At 56.0% G+C, this 14,039-nt stretch overlaps 1 protein-coding gene across 1 annotated transcript in view; it reads left to right on the forward strand.

Moving 5' to 3' along the window:
• LOC140406947 (uncharacterized) overlaps window positions 1–13,530 on the forward strand; it is a 28,585-nt gene extending 15,055 nt beyond the window's left edge. Inside the window, exons 3-4 of the mRNA XM_072494786.1 lie at window positions 7,133–7,561; window positions 11,464–13,530. Coding sequence (XP_072350887.1) covers window positions 7,133–7,561; window positions 11,464–13,388 — 2,354 coding nt within the window. The 3' untranslated portion in view covers window positions 13,389–13,530. The remainder of the gene's footprint in view (window positions 1–7,132; window positions 7,562–11,463) is intronic.
• The last annotated feature ends 509 nt before the right edge of the window (window positions 13,531–14,039 follow it).

The raw sequence follows: 14,039 nt of genomic DNA on the forward strand, positions 1-14,039 counted from the left end.
GGGGGTGAGGGGGTGTGTGAGTGGGTGAGGGGGCGTGTGAGCGGGTGAGGGGTGGGTGAGGGGGTGTGGGGGTGGGTGAGGGTGTGTGTGAGTGGGTGAGGGTGTGTGTGAGCGGGTGAGGGGTGTGTGAGGGTGTGTGTGAGCGGGTGAGGTGGTGTGTGAGCGGGTGAGGGGTGGGTGAGGGTGTGTGTGAGTGGGTGTGTGAGTGGGTGAGGGGTGGGTGAGGGTGTGTGTGAGTGGGTGAGGGGGTGTGTGAGCGGGTGAGGGGTGGGTGAGGGTGTGTGTGAGCTGGTGAGGTGGTGTGTGAGCGGGTGAGGGTGTGTGTGCGGGTTGGGGGGTGTGTGAGCGGGTGAGGGTGTGTGTGAGCGGGTGAGGGGGTGTGAGTGGGTGAGGGGGGGTGTGAGCGGGTGAGGGGGTGTGAGTGGGTGAGGAGAGTGTGTGAGGGGGTGTGTGAGAGGGTGGTGTGAGTGGGTGAGGGGGGTGTGAGCGGGTGAGGGGGGTGTGAGCGGGTGAGGGGATGTGAGTGGGTGAGGGGGGGTGCGGGTGAGGGGGTGTGAGAGCGGGTGAGGGGGGTGTGTGAGCGGGTGAGGGGGTGTGTGAGCGGGTGAGGGGGGTGTGAGTGTGTGAGGGGGGGTGAGTGGGTGAGGGGGGTGCGGGTGAGCGGGGTGTGTGAGGGGGTGAGGGGGGTGTGAGTGGGTGAGGGGGGTCTGAGCGGGTGAGGGGGGGTGTGAGCGGGTGAGGGGGGGTGTGAGTGGGTGAGTGGGTGTGTGAGTGGGTGAGGGGGTGTGTGAGTGGGTGAGGGGGGGTGTGAGCGGGTGAGGGGGTGTGAGTGGGCGAGGTAGTGTGTGAGTGGGTGAGGGGGTGTGTGAGCGGGTGAGGGTGTGTGTGAGTGGGTGAGGGGGTGTGAGTGGGCGAGGGAGTGTGTGAGTGGGTGAGGGGGGTGTGAGTGGGTGTGAGTGGGTGAGGTGGTGTGAGTGGGTGAGGGGGTGTGAGTGGGCGAGGGAGTGTGTGAGTGGGCGAGGGGGTGTGAGTGGGTGAGGGGGTGTGAGTGGGCGAGGGAGTGTGTGAGTGGGCGAGGGAGTGTGTGAGTGGGTGAGGGGGTGTGAGTGGGCGAGGGAGTGTGTGAGTGGGCGAGGGAGTGTGTGAGTGGGTGAGGGGGGTGTGAGTGGGTGTGAGTGGGTGAGGGGGTGTGAGTGGGCGAGGGAGTGTGTGAGTGGGCGAGGGAGTGTGAGTGGGCGAGGGAGTGTGTGAGTGGGTGAGGGGGGTGTGAGTGGGTGAGGGGGTGTGAGTGGGCGAGGGAGTGTGTGAGGGGGGTGTGAGTGGGTTAGGGGGTGTGAGTGGGTGAGGGGGTGTGAGTGGGCGAGGGAGTGTGTGAGTGGGCGAGGGAGTGTGTGAGTGGGTGAGGGGGGTGTGAGTGGGTGAGGGGGTGTGAGTGGGCGAGGGAGTGTGTGAGTGGGTGAGGGGGGTGTGAGTGGGTGAGGGGGTGTGAGTGGGTGAGGGAGTGTGTGAGTGGGTGAGGGGGGTGTGAGTGGGTGAGGGGGGTGTGAGTGGGTGAGGGGGTGTGAGTGGGTGAGGGAGTGTGTGAGTGGGTGAGGGGGGTGTGAGTGGGTGAGGGGGGTGTGAGTGGGTGAGGGGGTGTGAGTGGGCGAGGGAGTGTGTGAGTGGGTGAGGGGGGTGTGAGTGGGCGAGGGAGTGTGTGAGTGGGTGAGGGGTGGTGAGTGGGTGAGGGGGTGTGAGTGGGCGAGGGAATGTGTGTGGGTGAGGGGGCTGTGAGTGGGTGCGGGGGGTGTGAGTGGGTGAGGGGGGTGAGTGGGTGAGGGGGGTGAGTGGGTGGGGGGGTGAGTGGGTGCGGGGGTGTGAGTGGGCGAGGGAATGTGTGTGGGTGAGGGGGCTGTGAGTGGGTGCGGGGGGTGTGAGTGGGTGAGGGGGGTGAGTGGGTGAGGGGGTGAGTGGGTGCGGGGGGTGTGAGTGGGTGAGGGGGTGTGAGTGGGTGGGGGGGTGAGTGGGTGCGGGGGGTGTGAGTGGGTGAGGGGGTGTGAGTGGGTGGGGGGGTGAGTGGGTGCGGGGGGTGTGAGTGGGTGCGGGGGGTGTGAGTGGGTGGGGGGTGAGTGGGTGCGGGCTGCCATTTGGGGCTATGTGGAGGTGAACGATACGGGGGGAGGTCAGAGCTGCCAGGCTGTGGGAGGCCCTAAATGCTTAGAGGGGAGTCTATTTTGATTTGGGCGTAAAGAGGGTGCAGCGGGTGGAGAGGGCAAGGCTGGTCGATGCGATCTTGAGTGTGGACAGGAGGTACTTGGTGCAGCTGGAGGGAGGGGCTGTTGAAGGAGAGGCAGAGGCTGCAGCTGGGGTTTGGGTCAGTGTCGTCGGGGAAGGTGGTGGGGCAGTTACGGAGGGACAGAGGGCCAGTGTATGAGTACCGGGAGGAGACGAATAGGATGCTGGTCCATCAGGCGAGGAAGCAGGCAGCGGCGAGGAAGATTGGTCAAGTGAGGGGTAAGGTGGTGAAGGACCGGGAAGGGTTGAATGGGGCCTTTTATAGGAGGCTCTGTGAATCGGAGCCTCCGATGGGGAAAGAGGGGATTCGCTGGTTCCTGGATGCGTTGGAGTTCCCTACGGTGGAGGGGGGAGGGTTCAGGGCTGTGGGCCCCAATCGGGTTGAGGGAGGTGACGGGCGATGTGGGTGTTGTCGTGTTGGGTGTTCCGATACACAAATGAACCAACACAGTTGTAGATAGTACAACTCTGTTTAATTATTCTGTGCAATAATAACTATTATCCTCTGGCTGTGGTTCGTACTTCACCAGTCAACCTGTGGACCAACCCTAGCACCATCTTGGTGAGGCACTCAGCACATGGTGTATGTCTGAGTGGCGCGGTGTGAGCTCTGTGCTCTGAGCTATCTCCTGGTAGAATGAGCGGGAACTGTGGTGTTCCTGGTTTTATAGTGCGTGTGCTCTCCCTGGTGATTGGCTGCGATGTGTGTGTGTTGATTGGTCCATCGACCTGTCCATCAGTGTGTGTGTGATTGCACCATGATATGATAATGTGGATATCATGACAGGTGTGATGCAGGTGGGGAAGGCCTGGGGGCAGGATGGCTCCCAGTCGAGTTTTATAAGAAGTTCAGTGTGGAGTGCTGGTGAGGACGTACAATGAGGCGAGGGAGGGGGGGTGCTCCCCACCCACATTGTCGCAGACTTCCATCTCCCTGATTTTAGAAGGATAAGGACGTGGAGAAGTGTGGGTCGTACCACCCGATATCTTAACTGAATGTCGATGCCCAGCGATTGGCGAAGGTGCTGGCATCGCGGATTGAGGACTGTGTGCCGGGGCTGGTAGGCGAGGATCAGACGGGTTTTGTGAAGGCAAGGCAGCTGTCGACGAATGTGCGGAGGTTACTTGACGAGATTATGATGCCCTCGGAGGGGGGCAGGAGGTGGAGGTAGTGGTGGCGATGGACGCAGACAGGGATTTTGCTCGGGTGGAGGGTTTGAGGCGCTGGGGCGGTTCCGGTTCCGGTTTGGGCAGGGGTTTGTGGATTGAGTCCGGCTCTGAACACGGCACCGGTGGGGAGTGTGCGGACGAACCGAGTACGTTTGGGGTACTTTGGGCTTCGCCACGGGACGAGGCGGGGGTGCCCGCTCTCCCCGATGCTGTTGCCTTGGCGATGGGAGACGTTGACAATGGCACTTAGGGTTTAGAGAAGGATTGATCGGGGGATGGGGGGTGCAAAATGTATGCGGATGACCTGTTATTATATATTCCGGACCCGAAGGGCAGCATTGGGGGAATTAGGCCGGTTTTCGGGATATAAATTGAACATGGGAAAGAGTGAGGTGTCCCGATCAATGCCAGAGGCCAGGAAAGGAGATCCGCTGAGTCGCCGTTTACCAGCTCCAGGTACCTTGGTATTCAGGTGGCGCAGAGCTGGGCCCAGCTGCATGGATTGAAGTTGGCTCGATTGGGGGAGGGGATGGAGGCGGATTTTGGGAGGTGGGACGTTTTGCCGCTGCCACTGGCGGGACGGATGCCGACAGTGATAATGACGGTGCTGCCTCAGTTTCTGGCCATGTTTCAGAACCTCCCTATCTTTCTCTCCAAGTCTTTTCTTTTGGAAAGTCAACTGGTTGATCCCGGGGCTTGTGTGGGCGGGGAAGGCCACGCAAGTGCGGGGGGGGGGGGGCTTTTTTGGAACGGGGGCAAAGGGGAGGCAGGTTGCGGAATTTGATAAATTATTATTGGGCAGCAAATATTACGATGATGAGGAGAGTTTGGTCGGGGGGGGGGGGGGGGGGGGGTGGAAGCGACACTGTGTCGGGGAACGGGTTTAAGGGCATTGTTGCTGGCACCAGATACTCCGCGAGCCCAGTGGTGGTGTCAGCTTTAATGGTGTGGGGGCAATGTAGTCAGTGTGGGCGCTAATTTGCGACAACCATAGGTTTGTGCCAACGAGGCTGGAGGCGCGGTTCCGAGGATGGGGATTGGCTACTTCAGAGACTTGTTTATCGGGGGCACGTTTGCGGAGTTGCCCAAGGGGAACGGGTTCAGGTACCGGCAGGTTCGGGATTTTGTGAGGAGAGAGGTACCGTCCTTCCCCCGGGGCTGCCGCCTCCGGTGTTTTGGGACAAGCTGTTGGCGGGGGATGATATAGAGGAGAGGAGGGTGTGGGGTATTTATGAGGAATTGATGCAGAGGGCGGGCGCCCTGGTGGAGGAGATCAAACGCAAATGGAGGAGGAGTTGGGAGGGGACGTGAGCGGAGAGTTAACGCGTCCTCATCGTGTGCGAGGTTAAGCCTCATCCAGTCTAAAGTGGTGCACAGGAGCCACATGACGGTGGCGAGGATGAGCATGTTTTTTTTTGTGCGGGGGGGGGGTGAAGGACAGGTGTGGGCGGTGCGCGGCTGGGGGGGGGGGGGGGCTCGCGAATCACCTCCACATGTTAATAAAAACATAAGAACTAGGAGCAGGAGTGGGCCATCTGGCCCCTCGAACCTGCTCCGTCATTCGACGAGATCATGGCCGATCTTATTGTGGACTCAGCTCCACTTACCCGCCCGCTCACCGTAACCTTTTATTCCTTTACTGTTCAAAAATCTATCTACCTTTACCCGAAAAACATTTAGCGAGGGAGCCTGAACTGCTTCACTGGGCAGGAAACTCCACAGATTCACGACCGTGAAGCAGTTCCTCCTCAACTCAGTCCTAAATCTACTCCCCCTTATCCATGGCTGATTTCCCCTTTTCCTCCAGTCCTTCCTTTTCACTGGTATATACTTTTTCTGAGGACTTTCAAAGAAAAGTCCTCCACTGTTCCTCAATTGTCCCACCACAAAGTGTTCTTGGAGGGGGGGGCGCGCTAGTCGCCACCCTACTGAGTAAGAGGTCATCCATTTTGGTCGTTAAAAATGGAAAGATAGCTTCTTATCTAAATGGAGGGAAACTTCAAAGTGCTTCAGTGCAGAGGGGTCTGGGTGTCCTTGTGCATGAATCTCAGGAAGGGTTTGTCGTATGAAGAGAGATTAAACAGTTTAGACCTAAACTCTCTCCAGTTTGAAAGAATTAGAGGAGATCTAATTGAGGTGGAGAAGGTGATAAAAGGTATTGGCACAGTAGACGTGGAGCGGAGGCTCCCTCTGGTGGGGTAATCTCGAACGGGAGGTCACAGTTTTAGGATACGAGCGAGCAGATTTAAAACAGAGATGAGGTTAAATTACTTCTCTCACAGCGTCATGAATCTGTGGAATTCACCCCCACAGAGTGCGGTGGATGCAGGAATATTGAGTAAATTTAAGGACGAGATGGACAGATTTTAAATTCGTAACGGGTTGAAGGGTTATGGAGGACGGGCGGGAAAGATGGAGTTGGGACCGAGAGGAGATCAGCCATGATCGGATTGAGTGGCGGAGCGAGCTCGAGGGGCTGAATGGCCGTGTGACACTTCTTCTGGGGAAGGAGGTGCGATTAAATGCAGACTGGCCGATCGCTTTGCCTTCCGCCATCTTTGTTGTCGACCAGCGCCACCCGGTGCTAGCGTCCGGCGCTCCACCCCCTGCGGCAGCGTCCCGCATTCAGCCCGCCCATCCCCTGCGGCAGGCATCGGCCACATGAAGAAAAGCCGCCAAACAAGCCCACCACCTTCACAAGGGGCAACGGGAACGGGGTGTAAATGCTGCTCCGAGTCGGGGACGCCCACATCGCCATGAATGAATAGAGAAAAAAACTGATCCAATCAAAACCCAGTTTGGCACAGGTTAGGGTGAACGGGACATTGTGAATTCTCCCTCTGTGTACCCGAACAGGCGCCGGAAAGTGGCAACGAGGGGATTTTCACAGTAACGTCATTGTAATTTAAGATTACTTGTGACAATAAAGACTATTAAAAGGAAAAGCCGAGTGTGGCGTTTCCATGAGGGCACAATTGAGATCTATCGGTTCCCCCAAGTCCCCCCAGAGGACATTCAAATAAAAAAGACGCAAAACCCGGGACACTATTTGCGCGCGTGTTTGCAGAGGACGGGTCCCTGCGTGCGAATGTACATCACCTCGAGGCATAACGAGCCACAGTCACGAGCTTGATCGATTGTCTTTAAATCGGTGTTGGCGTAGCGTACTCAGGGTTGCTCGGCGGGTGCTGCCTCATGGCGGAATCACGTTCTAACACCAGGCGTTTTGCTTTGTTTTTTTTTTTGCGGGCACGGGCTGGTTTGAATACTCTGCCCAACCCCCACTCCCCCCCACCCCATCACGGACAACCAAAGGGGGGAGTGGGGGTTGGGCAGAGTATTCAATGTGCCATTTTGGCCCAAACGTGCCATTTTGTTTTAATCGGTCAATTGTCGGGTCCCCTGGCATTTAAGGACTGGCGCCGAGATCCTTGCATGACGTTGCTCGGTTGGCAGCAACGTCCTTTTGAACCGATGGCGGCTTCATGTTGGTGCAAAATGGATATCCCCGCAAAGCCGTTGGGTAACAGCGACGTGAAATGCTGACGCACCCATCCTTTCAAATTGTTTGTCCTGATGAGTGCCATGTGGAAAGATTCAGCAGCACCTTTCCCTCTTTTCAGCAATATTCGGGCCCTGTGCTGCCGAAAGTGACTCATTCTTGTTTTTTCCCTTCCTGACTCCGCAGGTGAGAGTCGAGAGGATGGAGAGGAATGCCAGAGGGTGGACGATTCCGGGAGCCCCTTTGGAGCTTTCAGCCTCTTCCCGGCGCTCTTCCCCACCTTGCAACTTGAACGCCGTCTCCGCCCGGCGGCCTTAGGCCTGGGAGGGGCGGCTGGGGCGGGCTCGGCGGATGGCCCCGGAGCCTTTGAGAGGCTCTTCCGGCTGCCGCAGGCCAGCAGGGGCTCCCCGCCCCACGGCGCCCTGCCCGCCCGCCTGCTTTACGATAAGGGCCGCCGGGCGCTGCGGCGCATCCAGGAGCTGACAGAGCCCAGCGAGGCGCCGGAACCTTCCGCCAGCTGGCTACTGAGGGAGGGCAGCCCCGGCGAACGATGCAGTCGACTAAGGAACCTGCTGCTGGATGAAGGACCCCTGGAGCCCTGTGCGGCCAGCTTCGGTAAGTCCGCCACCTGGGACCACCCCCAAGGCCTACCCCACCCCCAAACATCCAACCCTTTAGGGGCGGGGGGGGGGGGGGCAGGATAAGTATTCCATGTGAACCATTTTGCGGGTCACGTGTGTGTGTGTTTTGAGTGTGTGCGAGAGAATGAATGAGAGTGTGAACGTGAGTGTGTGTGTGTGTGTGTAAGTGTGTTTGTGAGTGTGTGAGAGCATCATAATTATTTAATAATCTTTATTAGTGTCACAAGTAGGCATGTATGTGCATGTATGTGTGTGTGTGTGTATATCTCAGTGTGTGTGCATTTAAGTGCGCGTTTGTGTGTTGGAACGAGGGAGGTACGATAGCACAGTGGTTAGCACTGTTGCTTTACAGCTCCAGGTTCCCAGGTTCGATTCCCGGCTTGGGTCACTGTCTGTGCGGAGTCTGCACGTTCTCCCCGTGTGTGCGTGGGTTTCCTCCGGGTGCTCCGGTTTCCTCCCATAGTCCAAAGATGTGCCGGTTAGGTGGATTGGCTATGATAAATTGCCCTCAGGTTAGGTGGGCTTATTGGGTTACGGGGATGGGGTGGAGGTGTGGGCTTGGGGAGGGTGCTCTTTCCAAGAGCCGGTGCAGACTCGATGGGCCGAATGGCCTCCTTCTGCACTGTAAATTCTATGATTCTATGATTGAGAGAGAGAGTGTGTTTGAATGTGTGTATTGCTGTGTGAGCAACGATGTATGTGTGAATATATTTGAGTGTGTGTCACTGAGTGTGTATGTATACGTGTTCGTGTTTGTGAGAGCGTAAATGTGTGTGTATGTTGAGTGTGTCTCTGTTTGTTTTTGTTTGTGTGTGTTTGAATGTGTATGAGTGTGTGCATGTGTGAGTGTGCATGTGTGTGACAATGTGTGTGACAATGTGTGTGTGTATGTGTGTGACAATGTGTGAGTGTGTATTTGTGTATGTGTGTGACAATGTGTGTGTGTGTGACAATGTGTGAGTGTGTATATGTGTGTGTATGTTTGTGAGTGTGTGTGAGTGTGTGACAATGTGTGAGTGTGTATATGTGTGTGTATGTTTGTGAGTGTGTGTGTGAGTGTGTGTGTGAGTGAGTGTGTATGTGTGAGTGTGTATGTGAGTGTGTGTGTGAGTGTGTATTTGTGTGACAATGTGTGTGTGACAATGTGTGAGTGTGTATGTGTGTGACAATGTGTGTGTGACAATGTGTGAGTGTATGTGTGTGACAATGTGTGTGTGACAATGTGTGTGTGTGTATGTGTGGCAATGTGTGAGTCTACGTTATATTGTTATGTGTGTGAGATGTGTCTCTGAGTGTGTTTGACAGTACATGTGGTTGTGTGTGTGTGGCAGGATGCGTGAGTCTGCATGAGATTAGGGCAGCACGGCGGCGCAGTGGTTAGCACTGCAGCCTCACGGCGCTGAGGTCCCAGGTTCGATCCCGACCCCGGGTCTCTGTCCGTGTGGAGTTTGCACATTCTCCCCGTGTCTGCGTGGGTTTCGCCCCCACAACCCAAAGATGTGCGGATAGGTGGATTGGCCGCGGCTAAATTGCCCCTTAATTGGAAAAATTGAATTGGGTACTCTAAATTAAAACATTTTTTTAAATCTGCGTGAGATTGTTGTGTGTGAGTGTGTTTGAGTGTGAGTGCTTCTCTGAGTGTGTGTGTGTGCATATGCTTGTGTATGATTGTGTGTGTATGTGATAAAATGTGTGTACACTTGTGAGTGTGTACGTGTGTGTGTGTCTTGTGGATGTGTGAGAGTGTGTGTGTAAGCAGGTGTGCATATGTTTGTGTCTGTGAGAGAGCATGCGTGTGCGTGTGAGTGTGTGTTTGTGAGTATGTATGCACAGCACAGGGCTAAGTCGCTGGCTTTGAAAGCAGACCAAGGCAGGCCAGCAGCACGGTTCAATTCCCGTACCAGCCTCCCCGAACAGGCGCTGGAATGTGGCGACTAGGGGCTTTTCACAGTAACTTCATTTGAAGCCGACTTGTGACAATAAGCGATTTTCATTTTCATTCATTTGTGTGTGCCTGTGCATGAGTTGAGTTTGAGAGTGTGTGTGTTGGTGAGTGAGCATGAGAGTGTGTCTGTGAGTGAGTGTGTTTTTGTGTGTGCATATGTGTGTGTGTTATCTGTGAGGATTTTGTGAGTGTATATGTATGAGTATTTGTGTAACTGCGTGTGTGAGTGTGCATGTGTGAACACGTGCGTGCGAATGTGTGTATTTGCGAGTGTGTTCGTATGTGTGCATGTATGTGTGTGTGTGTGTGCGTCTCTGTCTGTGTTTGTGAGTGTGAAAATGGGTATGTGTGTGTGTGAGTGTGTACGCAAGTGTGTGTGTGCAGGAGTGTTTGTGTTTTTGTGTGTGCGTGTGACTGAGTGTTCGTGTGTGTGCATGTTTGTGTGTATCAGGGTGCATCAGTGTGTGCGAGTGTATGTGCATGTGTCTGCATGCTGGAGTGTTTGTGTGTTCCTGTATGAGTGAGTGTGTCTTTTATTTATGAATGAGAGGGTGTGCGCGAGTGCTGGTGAGTGTGTATGTGAGTTTGTGAGTATGCGTGAATCTGTGAGTGAGTGTGAGTGAATTCTTGTGCGTGTGTGTTTGTGCGTATATGATTGTGCATGTGAGAGTGCGTTTGTGTGCGTGCATGGGTGTAGGGGTGTTTGTGTGTGTGTTTTGGGGAGCGTGTGCGTGAGTGAGCAAGTGTTTGAGTGTGTCAGTGTGTGTTTGCGTGAGTGTGTGTACGTGTGTACAAGTGTGCATGCATGAATGTGTCTGTGAATATGTGTGTGAGTGTTTGTGAGTGTGCGTGCACATGTGTGTGAGTCTGTGTGTGGGATTGTGCGTGAGCTTTTGGGTGTGTTTGTGAGTGTGTGTGTGTGTGGGTGCAGGAGTGTTTGTGTGTGTGTGAGTTTTATGTGTGTGTAAGTGAATGTGTGAGAGTGTGACTATGTAATATGGAACTCGGTCCCACGGGGAGTGGGGGGAATGTGGAACTCGGTCCCACGGGGAGTGGGGAGAATGTGGGAATCGCTCCCACGGGGAGTGGGGAGAGTGTGGAACTCGCTCCCACGGGGAGTGGGGAGAATGTGGGACTCGCTCCCACGGGGAGTGGGGAGAATGTGGAACTCGCTCCCACGGGGAGTGGGGAGAGTGTGGGACTCGCTCCCACGGGGAGTGGGGAGAATGCGGAACTCGCTCCCACGGGGAGTGGGGAGAATGTGGAACTTGCTCCCTGGGGGAGGGGGGGATTGTGGGACTCGCTCCCACGGGGAGTGGGGAGAATGTGGGACTCACTGCCAGGGGGAGTGGGGAGAATGTGGGACTCACTCCCACGGGGAGAATGTGGGACTCGCTCCCAGGGGGAGTGGGGGGGAATGTGGAACTCGCTCCCACGGGGAGCGGGGAGAATGTGGGACTCGCTCCCACGGGGAGAATGTGGGACTCGCTCCCAGGGGGAGTGGGGAGAATGTGGAACTCGCTCCCACGGGGAGTGGGGGGGAATGTGGAACTCGCTCCCACGGGGAGCGGGGAGAATGTGGGACACGCTCCCACGGGGAGTGGGGAGAATGTGGGTCTCGCTCCCACGGGGAGTGGGGAGAATGTGGGACTCGCTCCCTCGGGGAGTGGGGAGAATGTGGAACTCCCACGGGGAGTGGTTGAGATTTGTGTCGATATGTTTAAGGTGATATCAATAGAAGGTATACTGTGGTAGATTGAAATGAGGAGGGACGGGCGGAGGATTGAGTGAGGAACGAACAGCAGCAGAGAGTGGTTCGTCTGAATATGCTATTTATCCTATGTAAACAGTAATGCAATGGGCTGAATGGCTTCCAGCCTGGTATATATCCAGCATCTGCTCATGGAAAATGTTGATGTTTCTGTCACCAGCAGCCGCGACACCACCACAGGAGACCGGTTTGCAGCGGACGCCACCGGCAGGAACGGCCAGCCCAACTCCGGCTGAGTCAGAGCGTGAGGAAGGAGAACCTAGGCTCAGCGTCCTCGCGTTGGCCATGCTGTCCTCAGGAATGCCCACCGTGCTGAGCCCCAGCCCCCTCCCTGGGCCGCAGGGCGAGAGGTTTGCAGGTGGCTCGGGGTCACCCCTGGATCAGGCCTCCGAGACGCCGGGGGAAAGCGGGCCATCGACCGCCGTGGGGACTGGCGAGCGCCGCAAGGTCACCAAGACCGCCTCCAGCCGAGTGACCTTCACCCTGGGTCTGGATGCCCATGGCCCAGCTTGGCCCACTCGCGCCGAGGAGCTGCGGGCACGGCCGCCGACCTTCAAGCGCCGGACGTCCTGCCTGAAGAAAGCGATCCGTACCCCCTCCCCCGCCTCGGGCTCAAGTGATGTAATGACGGACTCACAAGATGGCAGCTTGAGTGACATAATGACGGACTCACAAGATGGCAGCTTGAGTGACATAATGACGGACTCACAAGATGGCAGCTTGAGTGACATAATGACGGACTCACAAGATGGCAGCTTGAGTGACATAATGGCCGACACACAAGATGCCAGATTTAGCGACTTAATGGCCGACACACAAGATGGCAGATTGAGTGACATAATGGCCGACACACAAGATGGCAGATTGAGTGACATAATGGCCGACACACAAGATGGCGGCTTGAGTGACTTAATGGCCGACACACAAGATGGCGGCTTGAGTGACATAATGGCCGACACACAAGATGGCAGCTTGAGTGACACAATGGCCGACACACAAGATGGGAGATTGAGTGAAATAATGGCAGACTCACGAGATGGCAGCCTGCGTGACATTATGGCCGAAATCCAAGATGGCTGCTTGAATGACATAGTGCCGTACACACAAGATGGCGGTGCCTTGAGTGATATAATGGCAGACAACCAGGATGGCGGATTGAGTGATGTAATGGCGGTCAATCAAGAAGGTGGCTCCAGTGGAATAATTTCAGACACCAAAGATGGCGACATGATTGATGTAATGTCAGACACAAAAGATGGTGGATTGAGTGATGTAATGGCAGACAATCAAGATGGTGGCTCCCATGGAATAATTGCAGACACCCAAGATGGTGGCATGATTGATGCAAGGACGGACACCAAAGATGGTGACTTGGGTGATGTAATGGTGGACATCCAAGATGGCAGCTCGAATGATGTAATGGTGGACATCCAAGATGGGGGCTCTGATGACATGGCAGCAGCAACACAAGATGGCGGTTTTAGTGGCCAGTTGGCATACACTCAAGATGGTAGCTGTAGTGACCTGCTGGCAGACAGTCATGATGGCAGCAGTATCGACCTGTTGGTGGATACCCAAGATGATGGCTCCAGTGACCTACTGGCTGAATCCCAAGATGGTGGCTCCTGCCACGCGCTGTGCGCTTCCTCCCCTTGCCTGAGCGAGGATTTCAGCCACGGGAGTTTCTACACGCCGGGCGAGGGCCCATCCGACTTCGAGGGGGACACAGACACTGAGGCCCAGATTGCCCGGCTCGGGGAGGTGGGAGAGGAGGGGCCAGTGAGCGATGACGTCCTTCTAGGCCCCGAGCTGCTGAGCGCTGTCAAAGCCGTCTCGGACAGGCCGGACGAGGGCTTCAAACTTGTGGTGGCTCATTCCAGCGTGGAGGAGGGCGAGGCCTCGGGCTCATTATGCACCGGGGGGCACAGCAAGGGGAAGGCCTGGGGCCGGGCGGACGACATTCAGGACGTCTACACGGAAATCGACCAGGACATGTTCTCCAAGGCTTTCCTCTTCAACAAGTTCATGAGGCAGGGCCGCTTCCAGCGCAAAAGAGGCAACGAGCATGCCAACGAGAGGCCATGAGGCTGGCGGGGGCCTCACGGAGTTTGAGCTGGTCCAGCTTGGGGATACGGTGAACAGGTGGAGACGGGGCAGGAGGGGGAAGTGCCCCGCGCTCCGGGAGCGACTCACTCGGGTCCCTGCACCCACCTGCCGCCATTTTGAAATGCTGTAGAGCTTTATTTTTCATTCTCCAACTTTGTAATTCAAAATTAATAAATTATTTTCTGCTACATTGTCCACTTTTTTGGGTAGCTGGGACTGCTCGCCTGGCCCAGAACAGCCTCTACGACTTTGAGTGTCAGGATTCTATCCCTCCTTCCCAATCCGTCAAGGCCGAGGTTAGATGAGGAAGGGTGACGATATCGAAGGTAAATGGGGCAATCTGGTTGAGGAGTAGGGAGGGTAAAGAGAGAGAGAGGTATGGGAGCGGAGGGAGAAGTGTGTGTGTGGGGGGGGGGGGGGGGCAGAGGGGCAAGGGGGAAATGTCACCCCACTTTTTGGAAGCATGCGAGGGTCCATGAAAGGGTAGGGAGGCAGATTTACCAGGGTGGCACTAGGGATGAGGGGGAGCATTGATCATACTTAACGGCCCAGCCTCTACAGCCTCTCTGTGGTAAAGAATTCCACAGATTCACTCCCCTCTGACAGAAGAAATTCCTCGTCATCTCTGTC

This window comes from Scyliorhinus torazame, unplaced genomic scaffold, assembly GCF_047496885.1.
Source record: "Scyliorhinus torazame isolate Kashiwa2021f unplaced genomic scaffold, sScyTor2.1 scaffold_1053, whole genome shotgun sequence".
In the NCBI taxonomy this organism is placed as follows: Eukaryota; Metazoa; Chordata; class Chondrichthyes; order Carcharhiniformes; family Scyliorhinidae; genus Scyliorhinus; species Scyliorhinus torazame.